This window comes from Cebus imitator, unplaced genomic scaffold (genome assembly GCF_001604975.1).
Source record: "Cebus imitator isolate Cc_AM_T3 unplaced genomic scaffold, Cebus_imitator-1.0 Scaffold120, whole genome shotgun sequence".
In the NCBI taxonomy this organism is placed as follows: domain Eukaryota; kingdom Metazoa; phylum Chordata; class Mammalia; order Primates; family Cebidae; genus Cebus; species Cebus imitator.
In genome coordinates, this window is record NW_016107435.1 from 3,961,073 (window position 1) to 3,977,742 (window position 16,670).

At 52.4% G+C, this 16,670-nt stretch overlaps 1 protein-coding gene across 1 annotated transcript in view; it reads right to left on the minus strand.

Annotated features, from left to right (window-relative positions):
• Window positions 1–828: 828 nt before the first annotated feature.
• The window catches only part of LZTS1 (leucine zipper tumor suppressor 1), a 59,835-nt gene continuing 43,993 nt past the window's right edge, over window positions 829–16,670 (minus strand). Inside the window, exons 2-4 of the mRNA XM_017539705.2 lie at window positions 10,006–10,484; window positions 7,624–8,427; window positions 829–4,937 (exon numbers count right to left, since the gene is read on the minus strand). Of these exons, the coding sequence (XP_017395194.1) occupies window positions 4,299–4,937; window positions 7,624–8,427; window positions 10,006–10,350 (1,788 nt within the window). The 5' untranslated portion in view covers window positions 10,351–10,484 and the 3' untranslated portion in view covers window positions 829–4,298. The remainder of the gene's footprint in view (window positions 4,938–7,623; window positions 8,428–10,005; window positions 10,485–16,670) is intronic.

Here is a 16,670-nt window from a genome sequence, read left to right on the forward strand (position 1 = left end):
TTTGGCTGCTGTCCTAGCTCAGTGACTTGAGCTTCAGTTGGGGCCCCTGTACTCTGGCCCTCCTGCCTCTCCAACCCCCAGTGCTGCTCTTGTCCCATCAGGGGCAGGCAGGGAGCTGTGTGAACGCCTGCCCCGGAGACATGCTTCTGGTCTTTTCCTCCCTCTCGCTCCCCATACGTCCCATGCTCACCACAGGTCCTCTCCTGCCTGCCACCTCCCCAGACCCCCCAGCCCACACTAGCCTTCCGCACCTCGGAGGCCTTGTCATCGGCCCCTTAGTTTCCACCCTAGGCTGCCTTGTGCTTTCAGTTGCCTCATAACATGTCCCTTCTGTCTCCCACCACCTGAGCAGCAGGCTCTGAGCCCGGGATGGTAGGGAAGGTTGTCAGGGGGTACCAGGCAGGCTGGGACCAAGAAGGCTGGACAGATGGCCACTGTGGTGATTGCGCCTGCCCCGCCAGGGGGCCCTGGGGCAGTGGCAACTGTAGCCATGCTGGTCTTTTGCCAAGAGGCCATATGCAGTAGACCCAGGAGTTGGCTGGTGAGGTGAGAAGCCGGCGGGGCATGCAGTTTGGGTGGGGAGGGGCTCTCTTTTGGAGAGGGCACACTCTTTTCCTCTATTTCACAGATAAGGTCCCGGGATAGGTGATGGGGGCAGGGGCCAGCTGAAGCATCTGACCCCTGGGCCCCCTTTTCCCACTGCCCTGTGTCACCTTCCTCATCCCCTCACTGGGGGAAGGGACGTCATCTTTCCCGTTCCATGGTGGAAGTTCCCAGGGAGCTGCCACGCCACAGCAAGGGGAGCAGAGGGCAGACACACGTGGCTCCAGAGAGCGTGAGAAATGGCATTCTTTATTCATAAATAAAAACATAAAATTGCCACAAATAGTTTACATGGCCAAAAAGTGACATCAGAAAGAAAATGAAGCTGTCAAAAGCAAACCAAACCAAACCAGAAACCACAAAGAGAAAAATAACTATGTACATCTTCTTCCAAATGCTGGTCCGTCCCAGCCTGCCCCTGCTGGGGGCTCCAGCTCTGCCTGCAGGCGAAGCGTGAAGTCCACCTGCACAGGAGGTGGGTAAGGAGCCCCGCTGGCCCAGGGGTTCAGCCTCTGTCATGGCAGCACCCACCGCATGATGACTTGGGTCTTCAGGGAAACCCCTCTTCCAAAGCTGCTGCTTCTATAGCCTGGCCTGGCTTCGTTTCTCACTGTCTCACCTGAGAGATGGCCCAGGCTGAGGCCAGGCACAGGAGGCTGAGCATGTGCCTCTCTGGGGAGAGAGACCCCCATACCCCAGTCCCATCTGAGCTCAGTGCTATAGGGGCTGTGTGTGCCTGGCAGTTCACCAGGAGACCTAGGAGGAAACCCCAGGAGAGTCCAGGCATTCCAAGGCCCAAGGGCAGAGTGTGATCCTTGGTGAGGTGGTATGGAGTGATGTTCTCTCTTGCAGACGTCCTTTGAGGCCACAGCAGGTTGGTTCGACCGAGTGGGCCAGCGTGCCAGTAGGCGTGCCCAGAAGAAAGGGCAGGAAGCCCACCCTGTCTGGGGCCTGGGCCCAGGCTCTGTGCTTGGAGGCCTCTGCTGTCCAGAGCCTCTTTGCAGAGAGGCAGAATCTGGTATGGTCCAAGAAGAGTGAGGGCGCTTTTGGACAGGACGGGAAAGAAAACCCACAGGAAGGTGAGGTCGGTAAGTCGCAGGACACTTGCATTCTAGTGCCACCGTGGGCCATTCAGAAAGACATCTGCCACATCAGACACTGAACAAGGCCTGGCGGGAACATGTCTGGGCTGGCCTGGGACAGGGCCATGGAGATATGGAGAAGGCTGCGCTCCTGAATATGGAGGGCATCAGCGCACCATGGTGGAGCACAGCCTCGTGCCTCAGGGCCTGCCCCTGGGGGTGGCAGCCACCACTTCTCCAGCAACATCGGAGGGCAGAGTGCTGGACTCTGGCTGCTCTTTCTTGGTGTAGGGGGTCTCCAGCCTGGGGATGGGGAGCCAGCCTTTCCTCTCTCCGTGGGGCAGTCTCACCAGGAGGAAAAACTCGCAAGGCACAGCCTGGTGGAAAATAAAAGAACTGAGGGCTGGCGGGGGAAGGAATGGGACGTCTTTGACTTGGGTCTGAACTGTGCCCAATGGAGGGTTCCGCCCTCAGGCAGCAAGGGACTTTTGGCTTGTAGATTCCAGGTTTAAACTTAGGCTGTGACTAAGATCAATGGCTTGAAATTCCAGAAAACCTCCTCTGTCATTTGAGGACAGCAGGATGGGCATCGTTTAACCCCAGGGATAGGAAGACAGAGCAAGCCACAGAAAAGGTGACTGCCCACAGCCTACACTCAGGGAAGGGCTGGGACCCAGGAGGGTGGGTGGCAAGGAGGGAAGCATCTTCCCACCCCCACCTTGGGGTCTCTAAGGGCCAGTGGTGGGCGAGGCTGACATGGGAACTGGCCTTGGACTCTCGAGTTCCCAGAGGCTCCCCTCCTCAGCAGGCAGCAGGCGCAGGCATGTGGGAAGGGCTGCCGTCCTGAGAACAGCAGCTGTGGCTACAGTCAAAAATAGAACATGGAACAGCCTGCTAGGCCTGGCTTGCTTCTGAAAAGACAAGAAAGAAAAAATGAAGAAAGAAAGAAAAAAAAAAAGAAAGATCTGGCCAGGCACAATGGCTCACATCTGCAGTCTCAGCACTTTGGGAGGCCAAGGCAGGTGGACTGCTTAAGGCCAGAATTTCATTACCAGCTTGGGTAACAAAACAAGACCCCATCCCTACAAAAAAAAAAAAAAATGACAAGTTAGCCAGGCATGGTGGTGTGCACCTGTGGTCCAGCTAGTTGGAGGGCTGAGTCAGGAGGATTGCTTGAGCCCAGGAGTATGAGGCTGCAGTGAGTTATGATCATGCCACTGCACTGCAGCCTAGGAGACAGAGCAAGACCCTGTCTCCTAAAAACAAAAATAAAATCCCTGAATCAAACAGCAGAGAAACTCCACCTTTTCTCCCTCTCTACCACCACTTCCAGCTCTGCATATCTGCAGAGAAACCCTAGACTCCCTGGGGCACTGCCCAAGCTCCTGAGAAAGGGAGCTGCTTTCTGGATCCTTCAGTCTGGGACAAATGGGGGCCTTGAGGTGGAGGGAGGATGGTTGGTGGCCAGGCTATCCACACTGCCATGTATATGCCTCTTTTTCTTCCTGCTTGGGGCTCTGGCTTCCTGGCACTGTGAGGACTTGTCCTGACCTGTAGAAACCCGGAACTCAGCCCTGAAGTGATAAGGGAAGAGATGTGCCACCAAACCTGGCCGCAGGCAGAGGAGGAAAATGCCTAGATCACATATGTGCCATCTTAGATCTCTTCTGGATCAAGCAAAAGCTCAATTCTGGGGAAGGAAAAACGTTCCAGAGTAGCCACCAGCCAACCTGAACTAGGTAGGGACTCCCTGCCAGATGGGGAGCCTTGCCGAGCATGGCTGGGAAGCCACACCCTCTGGTTCAAGGTGGCTTCAACCTTCCCTTCCCAGCACCCAGCCCAAGGCCTCAGGGTCTATGACTTGAAGAGTGGCCACTGAGGTCAAAGGCTACCAGCTGTCCAGAAGCTGCTCAGCTTCCATTCGCAAGAACCAGCAGACAGGGACTGGGCCTCAGGGGCTGGCCATCACCTGCCCCTGGCTCTTACCCCTTGGCTTCTCCCTCTGCCCTCCTCAGCCTATGGCAGGGCTCCACGCTGCCAGACTGCCTGGGTCTACCCTCCTTCTTGTGCCTTGCTGGGGCCGGGACAGCTCCCCCACAACTCACTCCAACCCTACACCTCTGCGGCCAGAGGAAAATAGCTCAGGTTGTGATGGGGCCAGATTCCAAGGCTTCTGGTCATATATGGCTTCTTTCTGTTTCCGAGACATTCCAATGTGTCCAGGAGGAAAAAGAGGTTGGGTTGAGAAGCGGAGGGTTAGCCTCTATACTTGGTGTGCCACCTTCCCTGGAGGAGGGGGAGAGGATATCTCTATTTTGAACAAAGGCCAAAGTTTAGAGAGCCCTTAACCAAAGCAGAGAGACCCCCTGGACCCATTTCCTGGGAAAGCCAGAGGAGGGAGGTCCTGAGGTTGGGTGGGCTGCAGGGCAGGTGAGCACTGGGACACCAGAGAAGGAAGGAAAGACCATCCTGTCCACCCCTCGGGGCTCCTGGGTCTGTGTCCCAGGGAGTGGCGTCTCTCAGAGGGGTCTGAGTTGCTGAGCAGGGGGGATGCGCAGGAGAGTCCCGCCTCGCAGTGCCAGGTCCCCAGGACTCGCCTTACCAGACAGCTCCTCAGATCTCGGTGGCTATGATGTCCTCATAGGGGATGTCAGCCCCTTCCAGCCCCTCCAAGGGCTCCCCGGCGCTATCCCCGCGGGCCAGCTGCTGCAGGGCCTTCTCCAGGCGCTGGTTCCGCTGGTACATGGCCACATAGCTCTGCTGCAGCTGCTTCTGGTACTGGATCACCTTCTCCTTCTCCTCCTTCCACACCAGCCGTTCGTGCTGGAAGCCTGAGGACATCTGGTCGTGGCCTTGCCGCTCCTCCCGCAGCTCGGCCCGCAGCCGCTCCAGCTCCCGCTGCAGGGCGGGCACGTCCTCAGGGAAGGTGGGTGGCACAATCTCACGGGCCAGGGCAGCCTGGGCCCGCAGCTCCTGCAGCTCCTGCTCCAGCAGGTTCACCTTCTCCCGCAGCAGCTCTGCCTCATTCTTCTTGCGCTGCAGCTCATTCTCACAGACCTCCAGCTCCAGGCCCTTGGTACGCAGGGCGCCCTCCAGGTCCTGGGTCCTCAGCTCCAGGCCCTCCAGCTTGCCCCGTGTGTCCTTCAGCTGCGCCTTGAGACCCAGGATCTCACTGGTCTTGGCGTTCACCTCCGTCTGGGACTCCTTCAGCTGCTGCTTCAGGAGGGAGATCTCACCTGACTTCTGGCACACCTGCGAAGGGTGGGGTAGAGACAGAGTGCCAAGAGGTAAGTGCCCTTATCTAGGGAAGTGACAGTTCAGCTGCCTAAAATAAACAAGCCACTCAGGATGTGGTGGCCTGGTGTCAGGCATCTAGCCTTCTTTGTCCAGTCTGAAACTAAGCTGGCATTGCTGTGACCTTTTCCCCAGGTTATGGAGCCAAGCTATATAGTAAAATGATAAAATAGATAATAATAATCATGTATAATGGCACACAGTATATTATTATTATTTGAGATGGAGTCTTGCTTTGTCGCCCAGGCTGGAGTGCAGTGGCGTGATCTTGGCTCCCTGCATCCTCCACCTCCTAGGTTCAAGCCATTCTCCTGCCTAAGCCTCCGAAGGAGCTGGGATTACAGGCCCTGCCCCGCTCAAAGCCCAGCTAATTTTTGTATTTTTAGTATGAGACAGTGTTTCATCATGTTGGCCAGGCTGGTCTCGAACTCCTAACCTCAAGTGATCTGCCTGCCTCGGCCTTCCAAAGTGTTGGGATTACAGGTGTGAGCCACCAAGCCTGGCCATACATAACTATATTATTATAAACATACTTTCACTAATAATGTATAGTGTATTAAGTGCTAAGCCCCACATTTTTTTCATCTATTCCTTACAACCCGATTAAGTAGGTACTATTACATCAATGAAACTGAGGCATGGAGAGGCTATGATAGTAAATAGCTGGTGAAGTGACCAGCCTGAGGGCCAACACACACACACAGTGTGAAAGCAAGGATTTGGGCCGGGCACAGTGGCTCATGCCTATAATCTCAGCACTTTGGGAGGCTGAGGTGGGTGGATCACGTGAGGTCAGGAGTTTGAAATCAGCCTGGCCAACATGGTGAAACCCCGTCTCTACTAAAAATATAAAAATTAGCCGGGCGTAGTGGTGTGTGCCTGTAATCCCAGCTACTAGAGGGGCTGAGGCAGGTGGATTGCTTGAACCTGGGAGGCAGAGGTTGCAGTGAGCCGAGATTGTACCACTGCACTCCAGTCTGGGCAACAGAGTGAGACTCTGTCAAAAAAAAAAAAAAAAAAAGAGCAAGGGTTGGGTTTGATCCTAATAGTCTAATCACTATGCCACATTACCACCATAGCTAATGTATTTAGAATCACCTGGACCGTAAGAGGTTAGGCTGAGGTTCAAAGCCAGGCCCATACCTCAGCCACAATTGTGTCACTCCCTTCATGAAATGAATACAGGGTTGGCCTTGGAATGAAATTCTTGGTCCTAACTAGGCATCCTGAGTAGGGTGGAATTTTCTCCAGGACTGTGCAGTGTTTCACTGAAGGCAAGGGGAATTTTCTACTGTGAAAGGAAATATTAAGGTGGCTTCCAAGCTTGTTCCAAGAATCCATTCTGTCAAGCCACATGCTCTGGCCTTCACTCACCCTTAAGATGCAGCGAGGCCGGCTTTGGTCTCCCAATGAGCCACCATGACCCCAATGGCCAAGATGCAGAGACACAATGCCTTCGGCTTTCATCGTTGCTCTTGGCCAAATGTGGATGGGGGATAGGAGTGGAAACAGAGAAGGAGGGCAAGAGGAGAAGACAGTAATTCCGCATTTGGCAGATGTGGACTGTGCTCCACATCCTTGCCAGCATGGTGCTCATCACTGGGTACGGCAGTGAGTATGCAATGTAGTCTTTACCCCAGTAGAGAGGAGAGAGGAGGGCTGGGTACATGTATGGGTGAGGTTGGAGGGTGTAGGCACAAACATGGATGACAGAAATCAGGCTGGCACAGAAACCAATACCATTAGTATTAAATAGGGGTGATGTAGCTGCCAGTAGCAGGCAGGCTAAACCACTGGTCATTGGCTTGCACGTAGCCAGGGCTTTGGGCATAGATTGACGTTTGGACTCTGAACTGGGGGTGAGGCAGGCACGTGTTCAGACCAAGCTGGGTGCGAGCATGTAAAAAGAGCCTCAACGATGGACTTGAGCTTCACGGGTCATCCAGACCACCCGGCTGCTGAGAAAAGCTGCTTTTCCACCAACAGGATGCAGAAGTTATGGGGTTCTCCAGCACGGTCAGGTCCAGATGCCTCATGTCCAAGTGTGGCCAAGTGTGTGTGTGTGTGTGTGTGTGTGTGTGTGTAAGTGTGAGAATCTTTCCTTCCTCTTCTAGGTTTCCATCTCAACTCACCCAATAGAAGTTCCCCTTAACACCTGTGCAAGGAATGGCCACTTCCATCACTGAAACCTGCCACAAATAGGGCCCCTCTTACTAGTGGGTGCCGTCCCCTCCCTCCAAAGCAACAAATACATTCTGTGCTCTCTTGGGCCCCTGGCCCCGAGTGAGCTCAGGCATGGCTTATGCTTCTTCCAAGCCTGCTGTGAGCAGACTAGAGGGAGGTCGGCCCACGGCCTGGCTGGGCCTTAGTACTCTGGTGTCTGGCTTCTTGGTTAATGGCTCACTTGGGAAACTGAAATCTGGGAGCCACGAGGGTGATGGCGAGGACAGGAGGAAGCTCAGAGGTAAGTCAATCCCCTAGCATGGTTTGCAGGGAGCCCCTCTTTGGGTGATAAAGCCAGCACATTAGCCCCATTTGCCTGTGAGGTCTGTGTTTGCACGCTATTGGCTGGCACCAGAAGGAGAGGAGGGGGACTGGCACAAACCACTGACCACCCAAGCCCATGAGCACAGCGTGGCCTCACCTCCCACTGGGTCTCCTCTAGCGCAGGGCCGAAGCTGGTCTTCTCCCTCTCGTAGGACCTGAGCTTGGTCTCCAGCAGGTCCTGCTCCTTCATGAGGCTCTCGAGCTCCTGCCGGAGCTGCCGCTTCTCCTGCTGAAGCTGCAGGACCTGCAGGTGCAGGACCTGCTGTGCACGCTGGCTCTTCTGCGAGGCCTGCTTGAGCTTGCTGCCGCCTTTGGGCTCCGGGGCCTCCAGCTCGTCCCTGCAGCGCCGCGGCCGCTCCTCGTAGGCCAGGCTGGAGGCAAGCTCCTTCTCCTCGAAGCTGCGCTGTAGCTTCTGGAGGGCACCCTCCCTCTCCAACAGCTTCTGCTCCAGCTCCTGGATGCTGCACTCGTCCGTGGAGATGGGGGAGCGGACGCACGATGGGCCCTTGTCTGCCTTGCCTGGGTGGCCCAGCTTGCTACCTCCGTCGGAGAAGGACAGAGCCTTCAGGCTCATCATGTTGCTGTCCTGGAGGATGATGCCTTGGGTAATGTTGTGGGCAGAGCCCCCAAAACGGCTGGTGGGTCCCACTGGTGTGACCAGTGGGTCCAGCTGGTAGCTGCTGCTGGTGCTGTGTGTGGGCAGGCTGGACATGGAGTTCCGGCCGGAGTCAGACAGCGCCCCAGAGCACAGGCCGGGCTTCAGCTCCTGCTCCTTGGGCTTGTCTGGAGGGGCAGGGTGCAGCTGGTGGCTGGCACTCTCCGGGGAGGAGTGTAGGATGGCTCCTGACCGCGGCAGCACAGGCTTGAAGGCCGTGGGCCTCACTGCACCCTTCTCAGAGCCCTGTCGAGGAAAAGGACCACGGTGATTCATGTCTCCCCTGTGCATTCACTATACCCTCTCTCCCCAGGCATGTGTGCCGACCTGGAGCCAGCCTGGGCTCCCGGAGCGCATGTAGCACCCCTCTTGGTCACTTGTCTTAGCAGACCTCTCCTGTTGCTTTGAAGCAGCTGAGTGTGATGAATCTCTCTTAAGAGGCTGGGCGCAGTGGCTTACGGCTGTAGTCCCAGCACTTTGGAAGGCCGAGGCAGGCAGATCACCTGAGGTTAAGAGTTCAAGACCAACCTGACCAGCATGGTGAAACCCCATCTCCACTAAAAATACAAAATTGGCTGGGCGTGGTGGCGAATGCCTATAATTCCAGCTACTTGGGAGGCTGAGGCAGGAGAATTGCTTGAACCTGGGAGCAAGAGGTTGCAGTGAGCCGAGATCATACCATTGTACTCCAGCCCGGGAGACAAGAGCAAGAATCCGTCTCAAAAAGAAAAAAAAAGTCTCTCTTAAGAAGGAAAGAACCCTCTGTTCCTGGGGAATATCAATGGTGACTTGAGCACTTTGTTCTGTGAAATAGCAACCTGCCACCAGCTTGTCCCAGCCCTCCTGAGGTGATAAACACATTTTGAGGATCCTGCTCTGTCTCTGTGTCAGGCAGGTTAGGGCATTAGGCCAGCCAAGCTTGGTGACCCTCTCTAGGTCCATCCCTTCTTCCTGTTTGCTGCATCTTCAGTTAAGGCTGGAGCAATGACATTGACCTGGCCTCCTCACAGGGTTTGGAGGCTCACTCCAAATCATAATTTTTTAAAAAACTGTAATTTTCCCCGGTGGAGTGCTTTGCAGTTTACAAGCCCCTTAGTTTGAAAAGCTGAATGCTCTATGCAAACATAAGAGGCTCTTTCCTCATAAATCAAAGCCTCAGATTCATTTCCCTGGGGCCGGGGCAGAGGACTGAATAGTAAAATTGATTTTAGTGACCACTCGTGGGACGCACAAGGGCTTGAGCTGGTGTAAGGGCTGGAGTTCTGAGTGCCTGGGCCTCTTCTGCCCTCAACTCTGCTAAATGGAAGATAAAATTCCAGCCCATATTCAAAGATGCCCCCTGTCACAGCTTGAGCAAGGAGCTACTGCACATCAGGGCAGAAAATGAGAACACCCGACCCATCCCCATGAGTCTTCTGGGGAGAGAAGCGGCTAGCTTCCTGCCTGCATCCTCTTCATCTGTGCTTCCAAATGAGAACAGGGCTCCCTCTCCTTCCCAAGGCTTGGCAAATGCCAGAGTCCTGCATTGATAATCCAGCCACATTTCAGTGTGGCTTCGGGAAGCTTATAGGCCCCCTGTGCTCTTTGCTTATGGGCTGACCCGAGACTTCTGCTTCAGGGGACTGAGCAATGCTCTAATTCCTTTGGGCAACCTTTGATCTCTGCGGTGTGGCCAAAGGCTTCCGCCGGAACCCCTGCTGCTCCTGCTTCTTGGAGTCTAAATGCTTAGGTCACCACTCCCGCTGTGCCCCCAGGCTCTCTACCCCCATTTTGCTTTTTCCTGCCTTTCCAACCCACTCACCCTTGCCAGAGACCCCCGCTTACCATTTCTAGCTGGTTGGAGAAGGGCATGAGCTTGGGGGGTGTGGACGGGTCAAAGTCCACCGCAGCCTGGCCCCCTAAGTCCCCGCTGGACAGCGCCGTGTAATCTGGGTGGTGGGAGCCCCGGGCTTTCTGGCTGACCTTGATGTAGAAGAAGTCTTCGCTCTTGCCCATTTTGGAGCTGGACTTGCCATGGCCCGAGTCCTGGGAGAAGCCAAACCTCAGCAGCCCGTCGGAATAGCGGTTGAGCTTTTTGAGGTGGGAGGATTTGCGCAGCTTGTACTGCGAGGCCCGGCAGTGCTTGCTGTGGAAGCTGTGGCCGGAGATGAGACTACTGACACTGCCCATGGTGACGCAGGGCTGAGGATGGGGCAGGGCGGGGCGGGGACCTGGAGAGGCTGCGGCAGCAAGGGGCAGTTCTGTCTCCGCGAGGGGACTGCGGTCATAGCAAAGCCCTCACAGAGCCTGCGAGAGCCGTAGACCTGGAAGGAGACACAAGACAGAAGTCAGCCTGGGTGGGAGTGGTCACAGCACAGTTCTTAACGGTGGTTTAAGGGGCGTGTATTCTGACTTCCAAATCTGGGCAGTAGAAAAAAGCGTATCAGCGGTCAGCTCTGTCTCCACTCCTGGGTGCTCCATTCCTTCTTTCTTTGTCTGATAACTCAAAACATTCTCCGGGAGCCCACTTCAGGTGAGCCTCTACTCTAAGCACTCGGGACCCGGCAAGTGACTAAAACAGTCACAGTCCTTGCATTCCTGGAACTTAGGGGTACAGTGGTATGGAGAGGCCAGAAGCGAACCAATGTGTACTATAGCAAGTGGTACCAGTGCTGGGGGAGAAACTGGAAGAGACAGAACAGAACAGATTTCTGGGAGGTGGCTCTTTTATGCAGGGAGGTCTCTTTTGTTAGGGTAGCATTTAAAGGGGACTCAAGAAAAAGAGGGGGCAGCTATTCATGCCTGTAATGCCAGCACTCTGGGAAGCTGAGGTGGGCAGACTGCTTGAGTCCAGGAGTTTGAGACCAGCCTGGGCAACTTAGAGAAACTCTGTTTCTACTAAAAATACAAAAATTAGACGGGCGTAGTGGTGCATGCCTGTAATCCCAGCTACTTGGGAGGCTGAGGTGGAAGAATTGTCTGAGCCCTGGAGATCAAGGCTGCAGTGAGCCACAGTTGTGCCACTGCACTCCAGTCTGGGCAACCAGAGGGAGACCCTGTCTCAAAAAAATAAATAAATAAAAGAAAAAGAAAATGAGGGGTAAGCTATGTGGAAATCTGGTGGGAGAGGGGTTACCTGAAGGCCAAAGTACAAAAGCCTGAGTCCCTGAGGCAGAGGGGGCTGGCTGTGTGACCTACATGGGAAGCAGCCTGGCTGGAGACAATTAGCAAGTCTGGGAAGGAGAAACAGAAGCCAGGAGCCAGCAGACCCCAGACAATAAGGAGGCTGTGCAGCTCTAACAGCTCTGGCTTTTCTTAGGTTGAGACAAGGAGCCCCTCAAGGGCTTTAAACAGTTGACACCTTGTTCTGCCTTAGGCTGGGGGAGACATTCTGGCTTCTGGTGGGGAAGACCGGGATAGAAGTGGTGAGCTGGTTGCAGAATGACTAATAGACCTAGTCTAGGGTGGTAGTTGTGGATTGAGTTTTAGATGTGGCGCTGGCTCACGTCTGTAATCCCAGCACTTTGGGAGGCCAAGGCAGGAGGATCACTTGAGGCCAGGAGTTCAAGACCAGCCTGGGTAACACAGCGAGACCCTGTCTCTAACAGTTTTCGATGTAATCTGAGGTTGAGCTGATAGACTTGCTAAAGGATTAGAAGTAGGGAGTGAAAGAAAGAGAGGAGTCAGGGATGATGACAAAGAGAGGAGTTGGGTTGAAGGCATTCAGTTTGCAAATCCTATTTGGCATCTAGGGAGTAATGGAGAGTAGGCAGGAGGGTGAGTGGGCAGCTGCTGGGAGCTGCAGATGCACATGGCAGAGCTGTGAGTGTGGAAATGGCTATAAGACTAGATGGGATCACCAAAGAGTGAATGCAGAAAGACAAGAGAAGCCTGAGATGGTTCACATGGAGTACTCGGCATCTGGAGGTCAGGCAGGTGGGGAGAAACAAAGAAGAGTAGCAGAGAAGGTTTTGATGGTGATCCAGATGTAAAAGACCTAAGAAAGCCAAGTCAAGAAATTGTTTCCTAAGAATGGTGTCAGAAGTGGTGGCTCATGCCTGTAATCCCAGCACTTTGGGAGACCTAGGCAGGTGCATCACCTGTAGTCAGGAGTTCGAGACCAGCCTGGCCAACATGGTGAAACCCAGTCACTACTAAAAGTACAAAAAATCAGCCAGGCAAAAGGGGCATGTGGCATGCACCTGTAGTCCCAGCTACTCGGGAGATTGAGGCATGAGAATAGCCTGAACCCGGGAGGCAGAGGTTGCAGTGAGGTGAGATCAGGCCACTGCACTCCAGCGGGGGTGACACAATGAGATTCTATCTCCAAAAAAAAAAAAAAAAATGGTGTCAATTGCTGCTGAAGTAAGATAACAATTGAGAATTAGTCAATGCATTTGGCCATGTGGATGTCTTTGGTAACCAAGACAAGAGCAGTTTTGGAGGAATGGTGGATTAAGAGGATTCAAGAGAGAAAGAAGGAGGAAGTCATCACAGCCTTGTTGTTGAGAATTACCTAGCTGGCTTGGTGTGCATTCCAGTTATATCACCTGCCAGCTGTGACATGGAAGGTAAACTGTTTAACATCTTTAACCTTCAGTGTTAAGAACTAATTCTAAGATACTCTTAAACTTTTTTTTTTTTTTTTTTTGAGATGGAGTCTCACTCTGTTGCCCAGGCTGGAGTATAGTGGCATGATCTTGGCTCACTGCAACCTCCACTTCCCCGGTTCAAGTAATTTTCCCACCTCAGCCTCCTGAGTAGCTAGGATTACAAGTGCGCACCACTATGTCTGGCTAATCTTTGTATTTTTAGTAGAGATGGGGTTTTGCCATGTTGGCCAGGCTGGTCTCAAATTCCTGACCTCAGGCGATCCACCTGCCTAAGCCTCCCAAAGTGCTGGGATTACAGGCGTGAGCTACCACACTGGGCACATTTTTTTTTTCACGTAATAGTATAGCATCTTATAATCAATGCTTAAAACAATAATAACCTTGTCAGTCACCAGACAGAAGAGACTGGGATGTCAATACCAGCACATGTGCAGATTCAGGCAAATCTCTAAGTTTAGATCACATGATTTTCAAAGCTAGGAGAGGTTTTGTGATTGCCACGCACCATGACGTAATTCTTAGTCAAAAGGCAGGCAATCCAATTAAGAGGGGGAAAACCACACGTTTAATAAAACAGGAGATGCGGAAGGAGCCCCTGTTCTTTGCTCTGCTGTAAATTCAACCATCAACCTTAAAGGGGCTAAAGAAATCCCAGGTGGGGCGTGGAGAATGAATGGGCACAGCTAAAAGGGAGCCAGAAACCCTCTGACTCTGTTTTTAAATTTTAATTTCATTTTATATATATATATATATTTTTTTTTTAACAATTAGCAGTTGTGCATGGAGATTCTGTGACTCTGAATATCATGGCTTTGATTCAAACTTGTATTATTATCCTGAAGACTAAAGAGGTTATGTTATGAATGAATATGTTCTATTATTTCTTTAGGAAAAGCACAGCACAACGAAACTTCATCGCCTCAGTTTAATACAATTTTTACATGAAAATCTTTTATTAAACTGATGGCTTCGTAGACTCAAGGAAACACAGTGAAGCCTACCTCATAGGATCGTTATGAGAAATTTAAGAAATACCACAATATGATAACGGCTCTGGAACATTTACTCAATACTTAGTATACAGTAGGCACTCAATAAATGCTAGGCATTCTTATTGGTATCTGTTACTTATATTGTGACCATGGTCCTTGCCAGCATCTATCATTCCTATGGATCTTGGGATCTTCAATGTCCACACTCATTTTCTAGAACTATTCCTTTCCTTCTAAATGCAAACTATCTGCGTCCCATTCCTGTGAGGTGTGACTTAGGAGCACAGGGTGGGCCCTGCTGATATAAACCTGACACTGACAAAATGTGTTTTCATCCCCCAAGGTCATCCATCTCTAGCTTAGCTGAGACCTCTAGGTCCTATGGGGCGAAAATTCTACTCTGGTCCACAGGCAGGGGTGTCATTTTGGGCCAAAAGACCCTCCCGTGCTCTGTGCAACATGCTCCTCGGACCAGGGGCTCCTTTTTTGGCCATGCAATACACACTGACGAGCAACTCTACCTGCAGAGCTGTGCAGACCAGACCATGGGCTGCAGCATCGGTAGGATTCTGATTTTAAAATCAGTTTCTCTGAGGTTTCTTCATTTACAAAATGAAAATATTAAATAGGGACATTAGGGAGATGAAACAAATGAACGGAAGTAAAGTACAACGCCTGGCACATGGTAGGCACTCTGCAGGTGTGTGTGTGATATGTATTGCCTTCAAGCCTATGACACCGCTGGAGGCTATGGACAACATGGGGCTAAAGGGATCTGTGCATGGCTCTCCGGCTCCACCTCCATCCCCCCTCACCTGGGCCTTGAAAGAGCCTCCCAATGTGTCTTTCCCTAGTCTGTTCATCAGAAGCATCTGAAGCGTCCAGGTCATAATATTTCCTCATGGAAACCCTTCCAGGCTTCCAACTGTGTCAGAGTACAATGCACACTCCTCACCTTGCCCTGCCTGTCCACAGGGACAGCCACACTCATCTCTTTCCTGGTGGGTGAACACAAAGCCCTGACCCACCTAGGAGCTGCTGCGCTTGCTGCCCCTGCCTGGAATTCTCCTCCCGGGGCTCTTCACACGGATCAGCCCTTCTCATTTTCTAGTTCTCAACTTGACTCTCAGGCCTCCGTAAGATGGCTTCTCCAGTTACCCTTGAAACCCTTGCACCCTTCCCCTGTTACTATCTACCAACCTGTTTATTCCCTAGGTAATGCTTGCTCTCACCTGTACTAATCTTTTTGGTTTTTTTTTTATTTTTTAATTTTAGAAATGGAGTCTCGTTCTGTCATCCAAGCTGGAGTGCAGTAGGTGACACAGTGATCAAGCTCACTGCAGCCTCCAGCTCCTGGGCTCAAGTGATCTTCCCATCTTAGCCTCCAGAGTAGAGGGGGTGACAGGCACACACTATTGCTCCTGGCTATTTATTTATTTATTATAGAGACAGGGTCTCACTAAGTTGCTCATGCTGGTCTTAAACTCCTGACCTCAAGCTATCCTCCCATCCTTGGCCTCCCAAAGCAATGGGATTACAGGTGTAAGCCACCACACCTGGCCATATCTTATTCTTAAATTTAGAGTTCATTGTGTTTATCTCTACCAGGATACGAACACTGTGAGAGCAAACGTTTTTTGTATCTAGAGCTCCTAGAACAAAAAAGGGGAAAATGAGGCACAGAGTCAGGAGGTGGGATGGTGGCCCTGGCCACTCAGCTGGCCAGTGATGGAGGTGGGATTGGACCCCAGGCCCAAACGCCACAATATCCATGCTAAAATCGCACATTGCTGGGGACTGTAGGTGAGGCCCAGAGATGTTAGGGTTCCTGTCCCAGATAGGAAAGGGAACTTTTGGGTTGGGAAAGAGGGAGCCTAGAGGAGGAATCAAAGGCAGCCTTCTCTAGCGGAACTTCGTTTCCTTTTTGGGCAAATGCCAACAAGGTTGTGAGCTAATGCCAATAAGGTTGCAGGCATTTGTAAGCTCTGTCATTCACCTGTACAGCAGCCCTGTGCTGTGTTCTAGAGGGTCAGGAGAAAGAAGACAGGCGATGCCAGGAGCCCAGGAGAGGGGTGGCTGAAGAATGGCCAGCTCCAGTCCTCCTGAGAGCATTCCTGTCCCTCAACCCAGATACCTAGCTCACCACTCCCAGGTCTCCACACACAGAGGAGCTTTGAAGTTTGAGGTGACTTTGGGATCCACTTGAAGCTAAGCTAATCACCTTTAAGTGTCTGGACTTGTTCCACTGTCAACTTGGCGACAGCATTACACAAAACTCGGCTGTGTTCCATCCTGGTTCCCAAATCCATCTTCTCACCTGCCCCCATCCAACTTGCTGTCTCTGCCCTTCATAAGAACAGGGTGAAGAGACACATTTTTATTTTTGGGAAACAAATTCCCATTGGCTGGGAGTAACTCCCTGGGGTGAAAACAAGAAATCACATAGATGCTGGGGATTCAGGGGAGAGGAAGAGAGAAGGAGGACAGAGAGAAGGTAAAGGAACTGCAGAGCCTCACACTTCGCATGGCATGGTGACCTACTATGAGAGTTCCTCCTGAAGCTAGAGTTGGGCTTTAGACCTTAAGAGAAGAGAGAGGCTGGGCACAGTGGCTCACGCCTGTAATCCCAGCACTTTGGAGGCCAAGGCAGGTGGATCACAGGGTCAAGAGATTGAGATCATCCTGGCCATGGTGAAACCCTATCTCTACTAAAAATACAAAAATCTTAGCCAGGCATGGTGGTGGGCTCCTATAGTCCCAGCTACTCGGGAGGCTGAAGCAGGATAATCACTTGAACCTGGGAGATAGAGGGTGCAGTGAGCCAAGGTGGTGCCACTGCACTTTAGCCTTGCGACGGAGAGAGACTCCATCGCAAAAAAAAACAAAACAGGAAATAGAAAGAGTA